A 14,797-nucleotide genomic window follows, 5' to 3' on the forward strand; every position below is an offset into this window, starting at 1 on the left:
GGACGGCAGGAAGCTCTGGGATTTAAAAAGCACTCCTCAGTTCCCAGTTTTATGTTCTTGCTGTCACTAACTCTCAGCAGTAGCGGTGTTACCCCTCCCTCAAGATGTTAAAGGCGTTTATTTTCACGGTTACCTCTCGGAAGCACTCAGCTATGATTGCAGTGGGCATCCTGCACAGAACAAAGAAGGACCAGAGGAAATAAAGAGCAGCCAAGATACGTCTCTATCAGCGCAGCAGAACGCGTTTGGCATCCCGGCAGCGAAGGGAGAACAGAGCGGCTGGGGCTGGAGGATGAACATCCCTGCGTACGGACACGGCAAACAACCCCCCGCCCATCTCCTCCGCTTATCTCCCCCTGCAGCCGATCCCAGCGGGGATGCGAGCAGGAGCAGCTCCCTCAGCAGGCGGGAATACAGCGACATTCCCGAGGGGAGCTCCCGGGACCCGGCAGCGCGGTGCGCTCCCCGCTGCGGGCGGGGCGGGCGCGGCTCTGCCCGGCGGGGCGGGGACGGGGACGGGGACGGGGCCGGGCAGCGAGGCCGTGCCGCCGCTTTAAATGATTTGGGGACGGCCACCTTCGCAGCTGTTGTTGCTGCTGCTTCAGCCGGCGCTCCGTCCTCCGTCCCCCGGCAGCGCCATGCGAGCCGGCCCGGCGCTGCTCTCCGTGCTGCTGGGCTGCGCTCTGGCCGCGGAGCCGCGGCTGCAGCGGGGCATGTGAGTGCTCGGGGCTCGGCGGGGACGGCGCGGCCGGGACGCGCCGCCCGTGGCCCTGCAGGGAGGGTCCCGCGCCCCCTCGGGCCCCCCGGGGGCGGCAGGCAAAGTTTGGGTGGGTGCGCTGTGACTCCGCGCGTCCCGCGGCCGCAGAGCTGTCCTGGATGGAGCTCCCGGCCGGGACGGAGCGCTCCGCTTGGCTTCGCCGCGGGAGGCGAAAGCAGCTCCGGGGCTGCTCTGCCTTCGCCTTCAGCCGGCGGAGCCTGGGGAGCTGACTTCGAGCGGGGCAAAGATGGGGGTAGCAGCTGGGAATCCGTGCGGAAGGGAAGGGAAGGGCAGGGCGGGGAGCGCGGAGCATCCTCCCGGCCGGGAGTGCGCACAAAGAGCGGGGCCGCACGCGTGCGGCTGCTGCGCTGCCGGGGAACTTTGTGCGAGGGGCTCTGCGCGGCACGAACAACAAATGCCTTTTGTTGGGAATGCGGTGGAACGCTTGGGTCCGGAGGTTGTTCTCTGGTCGCGCTCTAAAGCGGAGCAGCCGGCCGCTTGCGTACAATCTGTGGTTAAAGTTTTCGCGTGTTGAAATGGAATGTTGCTGGAAACTGTTTCGTGCCTTGTGTACCTTTCTCGTCTTGTGTTTTAAGCAGTGTTGTGCCCCCCCGGCTCCCCTCTCTCGAAGCAAGCTGACAATAGCCTTTTCAAATGTCTGCGTATACCCTAATTTCTAACCTCTCTTATCTTCCTGGGGTTTATCTTCATCAACTTCATCCCACTCTTTCATAATTAATGTCTTGTATTTGCTTTCAGTTGAGTTCTTTCTTCTGTCTGAAAATTGAAATTTCTAAGCCTATTGCTCACTGGCTTTCTGTGCAATACATATTTACACGATATTTACCAGAAGTGCTTTTAAGGTGGTTTATATTACTCCATTTTGCTGGAGCACGAAGTATCCATCACAGTGCTTAGAGAAGTTAAGCTCGTTCTGTGGCAAGCATTTTCCCTTGTTAAAAGTGCTCTGTGTTTCTTTCAGGCATGCTTTGTGCTCTCTTTCTGAGCAATTACTCTATCAGGAGGAGGACTAGCACTGGCCTACATTAATCTGTTTGCGTTTGACATCAGCAATAACTGTGATTCTGCACTTTTGAAGCTGGAGGTGCTGTTAACTGTGAATTGCTTCCAAACAGTTTTTGGTTGCTTTTACTTTTTAAAGATTGCACCACTGAAAGAATCGAGGAAACATTCCCTTCTGGAAATGATGCTGTGTGAGGATGTTGCTGCTGGGCTGGAGTCACTGAGAACAGCAGTGCACTGTCAGCCAGCAGCAATCAGGAACAGCCACCCAAACCCCCAGACCTGTGTCAGAGCCTTGCGAGCTTTTCCCAAGAGTCATATTCCTGAAATTTCTGCCGTTCTTCCTGCTTTTCCCAAGCTTGGCCAAGTATTAATCCAAACTTTCTTGCTATTTAGGGACTTTACCTTTGGTGGAAGCAGAAATGCAAGATGTCACCACCCTTTAGGTGTAAATCTGCCAGCTTTCACCAAGAAACAGTGAAATGTCCAGCAGGGTTCTTCTTGTGAATCACCTTTTTGTAACAATTCTGGTTTGTTCTTTAGACGTTGGTCATCTGCACTCAATGAAAGCAGAACAGCAAATGTATCTCTCGGAACATACCATGCTGAGTGTGTTCCTTGCTGTTGTTTTGATTGAGATCTTATGTGGCTGAGGCTGTACAGGATATTCTTCATAATTGTTTTCGTTCTGTTGCTAACTTGAGCGTTTGCTCCTAGCTAGAAATGCGAGGGGTCTGTGTGGATGTTGGTGTTCTGCTTCCAAGCCCCCTGAGGAGATTTAATGTAGAACAGATTACAGGATGATGAGATACTTCTATCAACTGCTTTTCCATACAATTAGCCCTTGATGATCCTCTAATAGAACTTCAGAGAGCTCTGGAATGACCAGAGAACAGATAGGCCGTTTTCACTGTAAAGCATATTTGGGCCTCTAAATGAGGAATTAACCACATCTCATGATAAAAAGCACATTTTTAACACTTTGTAGTGAGCTGTCTAGCCCAAGACTGGGGTGTGTAACACAGTGCAAGTGTGATGTGTGGTTATCTAGCTTTGTGTTCGTGTTCAGCACTGGGCTTCACAGAAATCCAGAGGCAGTCGTGGGACAGTGCAGAAATGGGAACTAAGAAGAGGATTTGATTTGCTGACAGAGGTGGTAAATGCTCTCCTAGAGAACCATTCCCCTGGGAGTTTGAGCAGTGCAGATGTCTGCTCGTAGTTAGTGATGTAGGAAGAGCAGAGGCAGGAGTGGTTTTGAGGTATGTGCTGGGAGCCCCCTTTGTGCAATAGGTATCACCTTTCAGAGTCAGGACTGGGACAGGGCTCGAGAATGGATTCTTCTGTTCCCAGGTGAGATGAGTGAGGACTTCTTTGAAAGAGACAGGAGAAGAGTTTTGTTCCTGTCAGCATTAAGCCCCTTGACTTACTCAGTGGATTTGCAGGTCCAGGATGACATCTAAAGGGCCTGGCTTGCTTTTAGAGGATCCAGTCTCAATCTTGCAATAAAACTGTTTTGCTTAGGGTTTTTCTTCACTGCTCACATGTTGTATCTGCATATTTTCACTTTATCCATAAGCAATCTGGCCTCATTCCAAGAACACCTGGATGCCGAGCTGGATTCCTGGCTCAGTTACTGTTTTCCAGCTTCTTCAATTCTATGGGGCACTATCAGTTTTCTTGTGCTCCTCCTGATAAATCACATTCCCAAAAGTGAAATCTAGCATCCACATGTCATCTGTAATTGCAAACCTGGAGTAAACTTGGCCCTTCAGCTGTACCAGCTGTTGGGTACAGTGACACAGGTCTGGTTTTGCACCACTGCAAACAGATGTGGCTGTGGACATTATTTGCAAGTGACATAAATAAAAACTCTTTAAGGTTTAATTAAAAAAAGGAAAAGTCCACTTTTTTTTTTTTGATGGAATGCATTTCAAGAATTAACTGCTGTTGTGCAAAGCATTTCCACATGAGGAGATGCCTCCAAGTTGTGATTGTTACAGCAGAACAAATTGCATGTCAGTTTGAATATATTTGGAATGCAATGCAGAAAATAAAATGAGAAATGCTTCTAGAAAATATATGGAGATACAACTTAAACTTGGAGCCTGGAATTTTGTTATAATACTGTCCAAATGATGTGAAAAGTAGATTGTGTAATCATTTCTTGGTGAGAAATTGTCTCAATGTATTGGCTGTTTAGCCAATGTACTTTATTTTCACCTCCAGTGATGTCAATTTGCAGGTGTGAGGAAAGCTTGTCTTCCTAGCATTAAATAAGGTCTTAAAGTGCGTTCACTTTTTTGAGCTGAACTGAATAATGTAGTGGAATCTACTTCCATTTCCTTGGATGGGTTATCTTACACTTGGGGGTTTTCTAGTTAAAAAAATTTGCAGGTTTTCCTGGTGAAAATAAGGACCTGGTTTGCTAGTGGTGCATTTAAATTCGTACCATATTTTAATTTGTATTACATTTGTACATCAAATGAGATTAAATATCTCTCCTTAAACCTTGGTTGATGTGATGCAGGCAACTGAGAGAGTCATTGACAAATTTTGATTTAGGCTGCTGAATTTCGCCTAACTTGTTTTCAGCTGAAACCTCGAGCCCTTCTTCCCATTCCTGTCTGCTCAAAATCCATAGGCTTGCAGTAAACCCTCACTGCTCCTGAACTGCAGCTACTCCGGCCTTTGAGGCTTGGATAATGTGATTTTATTTAAGTTTATGGTGGTTTCACCCCCTCATTTCTCCATCCCTGTCTCCCCAGTCCTTTAATTTGCAGTTGAAGGCTGAGGTGTTTCTCATCTTTGTGAATGTGAACGTCACTTTCACAAAAATTGTCTTTTTAGCCTGTGCACTACAGGATGTTGCCACCAGATAGAGCTCATGCTGGTCAGCATTACAGCACAGAATCCCATTTTTCAAGACTTTGCACTTAAAGCTTCTGTTTCACAGTTCCTAGAGGAATATTAATTTTGAATTTGGTCTTTTAACAGATGGAAAAGTGCTCTTTTCCTCTTTCTGCCCCAGTATATTCACTGTCAGGATGCTTAAAGATAATGAATGAGTGTAATGGTGGTACTGTACTTTTCCTGATTTATGACATTTTCTTGGTCTTCAGGAGAAAAATGAGATCAAGATCAAGACTTTCTCCTAAACTCTGACATAGCTATAAGATGGGATAATAAAATCTGATTGCCTGAAGTGGTTGTATTTATCAAAGATGAACTGTAAATATTTTCCAGTTTTAGAAATTCCTGGGTTTATATCAGAGACCTCATAAAATGGTTCTAAATCTCACAAGAGGTTTAGAAATTTCCTGCTCATAATCACAGTAGCTTACACATACTGCATGATTGTTAAATATGCACATTTAAGGTAAGAAAGTGAAGGGGAACACCCTTCCACTTTTAATGGGATTTGTCTTCTCACATTACTCTCCAAAAATACACTCTAGGAGGAAAAAATGTGTCAGGTTTCTTTAGGTGTAATTGTTATGGAATGCTTCTATAGTTTATTTATTTATGCAATGGTTTAATACGTGCTTGAAATGTGTTTTTGCAGTTTCTTGGGAAAATTGCCTGGTTTTTGCTTCGACTTTTCTTCTGCATTGTTTATATCCAGCATTGCCTGTTTTTCCTAGTTCCAGGAATGCCGTGATCTAGGTATGACAGGCTGTGGAGTATTTTTAATAAATTTGAAGAAACCCCCTGGTGAGGAGGGATGAGATGATCCGTGGTGGCAGACCTGGTCTGGAGGTGATTTTTCAGCAGAACTTTGATGGAAGTGATGCTTTGGCTCACAGAGGGTTAACAGCCCACATTGCAGACTTGTGTTATTCACCAATTAAATACCTTCTCTCTTTGAACACAGTTAATAGATTTCCTTCCTGTGAAATTCAAGCCTGTTATTGCTTACGTTCCCTCTCAAATCTATTGCTTTTAATTTATTTCTGAGGAGAAAGAAATTTCCTTTCATTACTGCGAAATCAAAGCATTCTAAAATGATGTACTGAACATGTGTAGTTTGTGCTTTGGATTCCAGACTAGCCTTGGTTTAAAACTAATCATTAATTGTTCTGGAGGGAAACTTGATATTCCTGCCTTTGGTGTGAGATGATGTGGGCTTTAATGTGTACACTGAGCTCCATTTCTGTGCCTTTGACCTGCAGATGAATATTTGTGTGTGGAGAGGGGAATGTTGTTTAAGTCAGAGTGCTGACACTTGTTTTTGTGTTCTTTAGTAGAAGCACCTTGCTGTCTTCCCTTTAAGTCAGAGCCAAACTTGGCACAGAATCTTCTTCAGAAGAGAATGCCATGCCCAGACCATGTTTTTATGCATACAACCCAATTGAATATTGAAAATTTAGCATAATATCTGAGGATGTGCCTGTGAAGAGGCTTTATAGGGTGCTCTGTAGTGTTTTTTAACAAAGAAATCCCCATAAATTATGAAACAATTGGGTGTTTTGGGCCTGGTCTTTCTCAGGTTGGAATATTCTTCCATAGGAAATGAGTTTTTAAACACCTGTACCTCCAGGAGACTCTTCAGTGGTTCCCTTCTGTTTTATTGTAGGGAATGGCTGGTGCTCTCCCTGTCTGACCAGTTCATCAATGGTGAAAACCACAGCTGTATAAGCATAATATCTCTCCTCTTTCTATTGCTTCCATCTTATGATTGAGTCAAAGTCTGTCCATCTCTTCTGTAGAATAATACTGGGAGCTGTGGGTTGTTTAGAACCTCAGCATAAGTTTTTAATCCAAAATATATAAATTGAGATTTTTCCCCTTTCTAGTTTGCCACTGCTGAACACTAATCCACTAATGCATGCATGTTAGTTTTTCTGTGGTTAAAAATCAATTAAATATTTAGCTTAACCAAGTTTTCTTAATGTTCAAGCAAACAAATGAAAACCCCAAACCAAACAAAAGCCCTCAAAAAACAGACACTGGTATCACTGGTATCAAGCTAAGGATTTGTAGGGGAATAAAAGACTTGGAATAATTTAACACTTAAATGTTGGCATGTAGGGATTTTTTTTTACATATATTGCATACATTAGATACAATCCTGTTTGTTTCAGTTTGACTGGAAGTTATATATTACATGTTAATTAAAAAGTAAGCTGTAAAAAAAAAAAGTTCTGCTTTGAAACTGTTAAAATCTGGCAACCACCAAAAAAGCAACCAACAATTGCTAGATATGGTTGCTGAAATAGAACTGAGGATTTAAATACCTTCTAACTCATTTAATTGTCAAACAGCGTGGCACTTGCTGTAAACCAGAGTGAGCTTTCTCTCCATATGACAAAGTGGTGTGACACTTGGAATGATTTCTATGTTAATATTTTAAGATCAGGTCCCTTTGTGCCTTCCTGCCAAAAGAAGCTCAGGTGTGTGCACCTGGCAGATTTACTGGGGGGACCTGAGTGACACACTCCTCTGCAGGGGACTGGAAATGGCAGTGGGTGTAGTTAATGTGAAATTACACCTAGAGGTGCCTGCTGCTACTCGGGGCTTTCCTCTCTGGTTTCACACCTTTACATCCTCAGTTTAGTCTGGATTTTGGACCCTTATCTGCTTGTCTTAACAATGAGTGCATGCCAACTATTTCTTAGCCTCCTTTATGTGATATCCCATATGATTTTCTAATTGAGAGAGAGATCCTCGGGACACTGGTCCTTAAGTGTGTAACGCTGAGTGTTGGTCCTGCTTGGGGCTTTGCAGACCTGGTCACTAGGAGTGATGCTGGTGCTCTCCTGGATGTAGTAGACGAAATTATAAAACTGCATGTTTCTGCAGATTGAACCTACATGACACCAAAAGAAAAATATAAATCACTCCTTGATTTTTAAAATGGGGGGAAAAAAAGTGGCTCTACCAGTCATGGTTAAATGATCTGGATGTGCATGTTTATCTTCTGCTTTTCTTGCCAACTGAAATAGATTGTTCTGTCCTGGGAGAGGGAGGAGGTTGGTTAAGTAGAAGGTAAACGACAGGCGCTGCACTTTGATAGCAGCAAGAACTAAAAATCTTATTGTTTTTATAATAGCTGAGTGTGTAATTAATCATCTCCTATTGATTTGCTCTTCATCTGGATGCAGGGCACAAAGGCTGAAGGAACTCTCGTGTTATTTAGCTGCCCCATCTAATCAAAGAGAGGATGTGAGTACGACACAGCAGTGCATTAGTAACCTGTGGGACGAGGGGAGCCTGTGGTGGACCTTCATCCGCAGAGCCAGGGAGCAGCAGCGATAATGAGACCTAATCTAAATGAGCTTGGTGCTTACAATCCATGTCCCAGAGGGGCTATAAACATCACAAATATTGATACAGGATCAGGAGAGAGCAGGGATTGATTAGTGGTCAAGGGAGCAGGATGTCCTAATTGTCTCTGGTAGTGCTGATTAATTTTATCAGGGAAATGAGCCTTAAAATAGATTAAGGGTAGAAAGGGGAGCTTGGCAGCTGAAAAAAATAAAAGCCTTTTCTGTCATCGTGGCCCTTGTGAATTACTAAGCAATATGTATTGAGAGACAAAATTTATGTATATAAGCAAATATATGTAACTTGTTCTTTGGACCTTTTGTTTCTGTGGCCTATTTCCTGATTTGACTTTTCTTTTTCTGTGTTCAAATGACATTTTTTTCTCCTTTCCAATTGAGATAGTATGGATTAAAAACTTTTAATCAACATCTCTTTTGCAAACAACATCATGCTGCTGGCTGTCTCTCCTCTACAGTTTCTTCAGGGTGCCACCTTGTATTTCCAGAGGTCTTTTTTTATAGGACAATGGTGATGTTTTGCTGGGATGTTGGAGGTGTGAGGGGATTCAGACATTAATCTGAAAAGTTTCTAACCAAATCCTTTGTAGCAATGTACAGCTATTTTCAGATCAACATCAGTGTATCTCTAATGCAAAAACAGTTATCATCACAGCAGTGGAGAGTTCAGCCCTGACTGTAGTCTTGGTTCCCTTAAGAAAACTTGTGTTTGATCTTTTCAAACTAAAACTGAATAAGCAGACTGTGGTTTTCTAAACTTTTAGTTACAGCATAAGGGGAAGGAACATCAACCAATTAGTGTTTTGAAAATACAGAATTCCAGCAAGTCACTCCTTGTGACAGGTTTCATCTATTGACTGATTTATGGGAAGATCAATAGTGTTCAGGCTGCAAATTCGTCAGCTGAGGCAAAGCAGGCTGCAACATCTCATTTTCAGGGAGTTGTTAACAACCATCTGACTTAGTGTAGAAGGTGGTGTCATTCACAGAGTCTCTGTGGAAAGACCTGAAATCCAACAGCCAAATTCATATTTGTTAATGTTTTGATTTAAAGTTTGTGCTGTTGAAAGAAATCTTTAGGGATGTCTTGATGTGTGTTTGCTCTCTTGCTACTGTTAAATCTACCTACCTTTGGCTTCTTGTGTTGAGCTGGGAAAAAGTAGATGGGTGGAATGAGAGATTTACTTTAGCATTCCAGGTGTTGGGCAAAAAATAAAAACAAAAAAACAAAACCCTATCACAGAGATATGATGGGCCTTTACAAGTGGAAGTGTCCAGGGCCAGGTTGGACAGGGCTTGGAGAACCTGGGATAGTGGAAGGTGTCCCTGCCCATGGTGGGGGTTTGGAACTGATCTTTAAGGTCCTTTCCAACTCAGACCGTTCTGTGACTTTGTGGTAGATGTATTCCTTTTCTCTTTAAAATTCCAAACGCAGGAATGAGCTACATCCTGCCTGGAGATGCTTTTAATTTTCTCTGAACGTTTTCCATTGTGCTGTGGTTCACAGGCACCACAGCCATATGATTAGCCCAGGCTGCTCTTGCTCCGTGTTGGTCTAATTATCTGTTCATTAGCATCTCAAGTCTTGAGCTGGAAGTGTGTAGGGTGTCTTTGTTTAAAGGGCAGTCTCCTAATGCAAATATTAAGAGAGATTTCTGCCTTGCCTGAGTCAGACTGACAAGCTAATAATAGCCTTGGTGTTAGCCTTGGCTAGCACAGAGCACCAGTGCAAAAAGGTTTTAAGGGACCAGTGTATCAATCAAATCATGGCCTATAATATGCTTTTGAGTCTTTTGCATGTTTTAACACTTAAACTCCCACTAAGAAAAATCTTCAGAATGCAAAGGGCACGGCAGTAAAATAGGAGCTGGTCTCTAATACACCACTACATCCACCTGGGGCTTCAGCTTAGTCCTGGATGGCCTCTTATTAGCAGAGTCCCACGGTGCTAAATTGTACCTTCACTAGCTGTAGCCTTGTTCCAGAAGCTGCTCTGAAGTTTAGAGGCAAGGTATCAAGTGAGTCAGATGGCTTAAAAACTGCTGTGTTGACTGTGTGTGTGGGGAGCTGTGAAGGTGCTGAATTGTTGGAGAGGGCATGTTTGATTCCCAGCTTTGCCAGCACAGGATTACATGTTATGCAATTGCTGCAATTTAATTATAGTGTTTCAGCAGTTTTGATATCTGCCTTTAAATTATCCCAAGGGCATCAAGGAGGAATGGCTTACTTTGAATAAATCTTCATAAACATATGACTGCTGCTGGCTTGTTTTGTTCTGTGAGCGTCATTTGTTCCCATTAACTATATCCTAGAAGTCAATACAGCTATTCCTGGAGACATGGCAATATCACATGAGGAGGAACTTGTGGGATGGGCTCAGTGTGTCATTACAACAATTGTCAGCTCCTCTCTTTTATTTATGGAAGAGCGATGCATATGAATGTACCTTTATCTGGAAAGTTTTAGGCAATTCTAATAAAAGGAGATATGCATGAATTATCAGAACATGATGTTCTATTCACTGGAGGGAGAATCATTTTAAAAAGCCTGCTAAGTGAGGCATGGTTGCTAAGTAAGGCAGGGGTTTTATTAGACCAACTGACGTAATGGAAAGCAAAAAAAAAAAAAAAAAATCAGGCAAGAGTTTGGGCGCACAAAGATCTTCTTTGGATGGGAAACAAATGGCAGACTTTGTGCTAAGGATGGCTTGGGAACAATGGTTCTGAACTTCAGGCTAAATATGTTAAATAGGGAGGTAATTCTGGAGGGAAGGAGTAGCTGGGACACAAGGGAAGGATTGCTAAGTAATGGAGATGGCATGGGGAGAAGTAATGGAGATGGCATGGGGAGTGTGGGGGAAGGATGGTTTCTTGAGGAATTTAAGGCAATCTGAAATTGGGCTGTGGCCATCTCCTATTCTGCTCTGAGTGTTGGCACCAGGGCAGAGGTGAGGAATGGGAAATACAGAGCAATACTGAGCCTGGACTGTGCATTAGAGGAGGAAGGACATGGAGGGATGTCCACTGGCAGTGTGGTTTAGGAGGATAGAGATCATTACTCTAATTGCTCTAAAGCCTGGGAGGAGCAGATATTCCAGTTTAGGAAAGTAACTTTGTCAAGGTGAGGTGTTGCAGTAGAAACAGATTCTTTACTTTTTTTTATTTTCCATGGTGATACAGGACAACCAGAACTTACAGCTATGGGATTTCTTCTCCTAACTTCCTTTACATGGGCTAACTGAATTCCTGAGGGCTGTTTGGACTGTGTTTGAATCTGCTCTGTTCCTCCTCCTGAAGTGTCCTTGTTGGGCAAAGTTTCTCTTCACCCTGAGGTGATGTCCCAGGTATTCCCTTGGGAGCTGTGGTGCCTTTGGGAGGCCTGGCTGGATGTCCCATTCTCCATGGGGCAGTGACACTGTTCTGCACTGGGACTAATTGTGGATTTGCTCCAGGCAGGGCTTCTGTCAAGTGTTCAGCTCAGCAGTAAAACTGATCATGATTACAGTATTTTCTTGTTCTGCACAGGCTTAATTTAATGATATTTGTAAACTACTTGATGATCTGTGAATGAAAGATGTTCTTTCTTTAGCAAGGCTACTTTGTGTGGTGTTCAGGCTTAACAGGGAGCCTTGGAGATAAAAAGTACCATAAATCCTGAATGAGATATTAGCAATATCCAGTGTAAGTGATGATGACCAGCTGCCAGGCAGCTCTTGGGCTAGAACTGTTCTCTTATTAGTGCCACCCCCAGGTTTTCTGGCACAGGGTCTCTACCAGTGAGGAGTGACAGAGAAAACAAGTGTGACAGGCTGTTAGCTGGTCACTCTCCAGCTTGGAGAGGGCTCAGACTGAAATTTGGGGAAGGACTTGTCTGCTGAATAGTGATGTTGCCAGGGTGGGTATAGAAGGTTCCCTGTTCCCCCCTGTGTTCGAGTTAGAGGCTTGTGCTTGCAAAGCCTCACCAGGCTGTCTTGGGGAATTGGTGATTGAATTATTGCACTAATGATCTCTACACTACTCCAAAAATAAAAAAAAAAAATCAGTGAATTAATTTCATTTGTGTCACAAGAGGTTCCTGCCTTAAAAGATGACAGAATTCCTCATACTTTATGGTTTTAGTTAGACCCTGAATTTTTGATGCTGTTGTTTTCCGTCGTGCAGAATTTCCTGATTTATACCAGGGCGAAGAAATCGGGATAAGGCAGACAAAATCTTTGCAAAACCATCAGCATGTAACCTTTTTTTTGACCCTCCATACCTCCTGCATTCCTGCTATTTTTGTAACTCTGGCTAGGTAGCAGGATGAAGATCACATATCATCCTCCAAAGCAGCGCTTTTATTTTGGTCTTGTTATTTTAGGAATAATCAGCAGAGCACAAGGATACTTCCTCTTATGAATTTCGTGTGTTTCCCTGAGGGGACTGATAGCAAGGGGGGCTCCTACAGAATACACGATTTCCCTAGAAGTGCTTTAGATAAATCTCATCTGCCCTTGAATCTGTGCTAAATCTTTCATTGACTTGTGTGGAGCCTGAATTTCAGTACATTGTTCTCATGCTGCCTTCTAAGGCTGGGAGCTGCAGTGTGTTCAAACACCAGTAAAAATTCCGTTTCAAACTGTTACACGCAGCACAGTCTCATGTATATTTCTCTGGATGTCTAAATTTGGTGTTGGAAATAAAAATGATCTTTTTCTTTTCCCCCCAGGCCGAACGTGTGCCCAGTGTTGGAGCTGGCACTGGTGGGACACCAGGAGCCCTGCATTCAGTCCTTTAATCGAATGGTCAAGATGTGGAAACAAGGCTGCACGAAGAGGAGGTGGTGTGTGAGCTATGAGAGAAGGTAATCTATTACCTAGTGTTATAAATGGGTTTTGTTGCTAATCTTTCTGCAGGTTCTTCAACTTCTTTGAATTTTTCGTCTGAAATGTGTGGCTATGGACATGGAGTCCTCCTGAGATTTGACTTGAAATCTGTTATTACTGAGTAGAAAATGTGACTTTTTGATGTGTTTCGGGTTGCTCATGAGCTTTGTGGCTGGCTTTAGATTCAGAATTTTACACTGTCTGAAAATGTTCCTGTCTTGTTCTTGTTCAGGTGAAGCCCAGCTGTCAAGTCATTGACTTTGAAAAATTGAACCTCTTTCTATTTCTGTCACATGCTTAGAACTGATGGGACATCTGACTGCCCCAACAGCTAAACCCAAAATGGATTGGGAAAAAAAAAAAATTACTCACCTTTGGCTAGCCTGAATACAAATTCTTCAAAATAATATGTGGACATAGCATATCAGAGCTATTGGATGTTATCAGGATGCAGTTTGCTATATTTGCTTCCTTTTTAACGAGAATTCCTGATGGAGGCTGAAAAAATGTCTCATAAATATGAGATATGAGTGCAGTGTGCTGCTGGGGAGGTGGGAGCGAGTGGAATTGGAGTTGTGATTGCTCTCTTAAACTTCCTTCCCCCACAGGTCTGGGTACTACACGGTTTACAAGCAGGTGTACAGGATGGAGCACCAGACTGTCTATAAGTGCTGCCCGGGCTGGGCCCAGCAGGACAATGAACCTGGCTGTCTGCACTGTGAGTTGGGACAAAAACTGTGACAAACCAAGAGGTGACATCCCCAGACCTTGCCTTCCTACTGAATCCTCACTTCTGGATACGTAGATTTGGTTTCTTGTGGCTTACAACTGGGATTTCCCCAGTGATGGGGGAATAAACGTCTTTTAAAAATACAAAAAGCACTCACGTAAGAGTAGCAAATAGCTCTAATTTTAAACCACATGGTGAAACAGTTTGATTCAACAGTCTAAACTCTTAACTGAAGATGTTGCAGCATTTTTGTGCCAGCCTGGCTTTGACAGGTCAACCAAATTTATTACTCTTACCCAAATTCTGCAGAGAAATCTGCTGTGAGGCACTTGTTTCTTGGGTGTAGCACTTGCTGTGGAGTCTGACTGGTTTTGGCAGTTTTGCTTCTGCTGTTGCCATTGAAGCAGTTGTATTTCTACCCTGTGGTTCTCCATCTGATGAGGACCCGTTTCTGTCACTAATTTCTAATCATAATTGGATGTTTTCCTAAAAGATGGAATTTAATTTAAATGATAAGGCAGCACTTCAGCCACTGTTAACAAGACATCAGTAGAAGATGGCAACCTACTCAGTGTTTATTTTGTTACTGTTTAGTCAGTAATTGCATTTTCTGTATGAAAGTTAGCATCTGTTCTTATTTATTTTTTAATCTTCATACCAACTTCAGGGCTGAATTCAGAGAGCTTGCTTTTATGGTTGTCTCTTTGTAGTTAAAAAACAAAAACAAGCCTGAGAGGTATTCCTGTTAGTTTCAGCCTGAATCTACATATTTAGTGTGCACCTGTTTAGTTGTAAGAAGTCAAAAATATGTTTACAATCTGTGTTTTAATCTCTGGTGTAAAGGAGTTTAAGGTACGTGAGCACCAGTGGCAAAATGAAATTTTCTTCTTGAAAGAGCAATGCAGACTTGCTTTGAATTCTTTAAGGCACCAAAGTGCTTGGATTACTCTGTTGTATTTGATACTCTTTGCAAGTTTGGCTCAAGCAAGTGGAATTTAAGTTACTGTAAATAAAACTGTTCTGTGTTAGAGGAAGGGAAGAATTGTAATTCCCTCCACATATATAATATCTCCCAGTGCATCAGTGGTTTTTAACCATTCCTGCATTATTGTCTGGTAGTTTTTCATATTTTATTTTGGATT

The 14,797-nt window shown here is 43.1% G+C and overlaps 1 protein-coding gene across 1 annotated transcript in view; it reads left to right on the forward strand.

Moving 5' to 3' along the window:
• Positions 1–638: 638 nt before the first annotated feature.
• The window catches only part of LOC134047615 (multiple epidermal growth factor-like domains protein 6), a 186,591-nt gene continuing 172,432 nt past the window's right edge, over positions 639–14,797 (forward strand). Inside the window, exons 1-3 of the mRNA XM_062498891.1 lie at positions 639–715; positions 12,769–12,903; positions 13,534–13,643. Coding sequence (XP_062354875.1) covers positions 639–715; positions 12,769–12,903; positions 13,534–13,643 — 322 coding nt within the window. The remainder of the gene's footprint in view (positions 716–12,768; positions 12,904–13,533; positions 13,644–14,797) is intronic.

This window comes from Cinclus cinclus, chromosome 10 (genome assembly GCF_963662255.1).
Source record: "Cinclus cinclus chromosome 10, bCinCin1.1, whole genome shotgun sequence".
Lineage (NCBI taxonomy): Eukaryota > Metazoa > Chordata > Aves > Passeriformes > Cinclidae > Cinclus > Cinclus cinclus.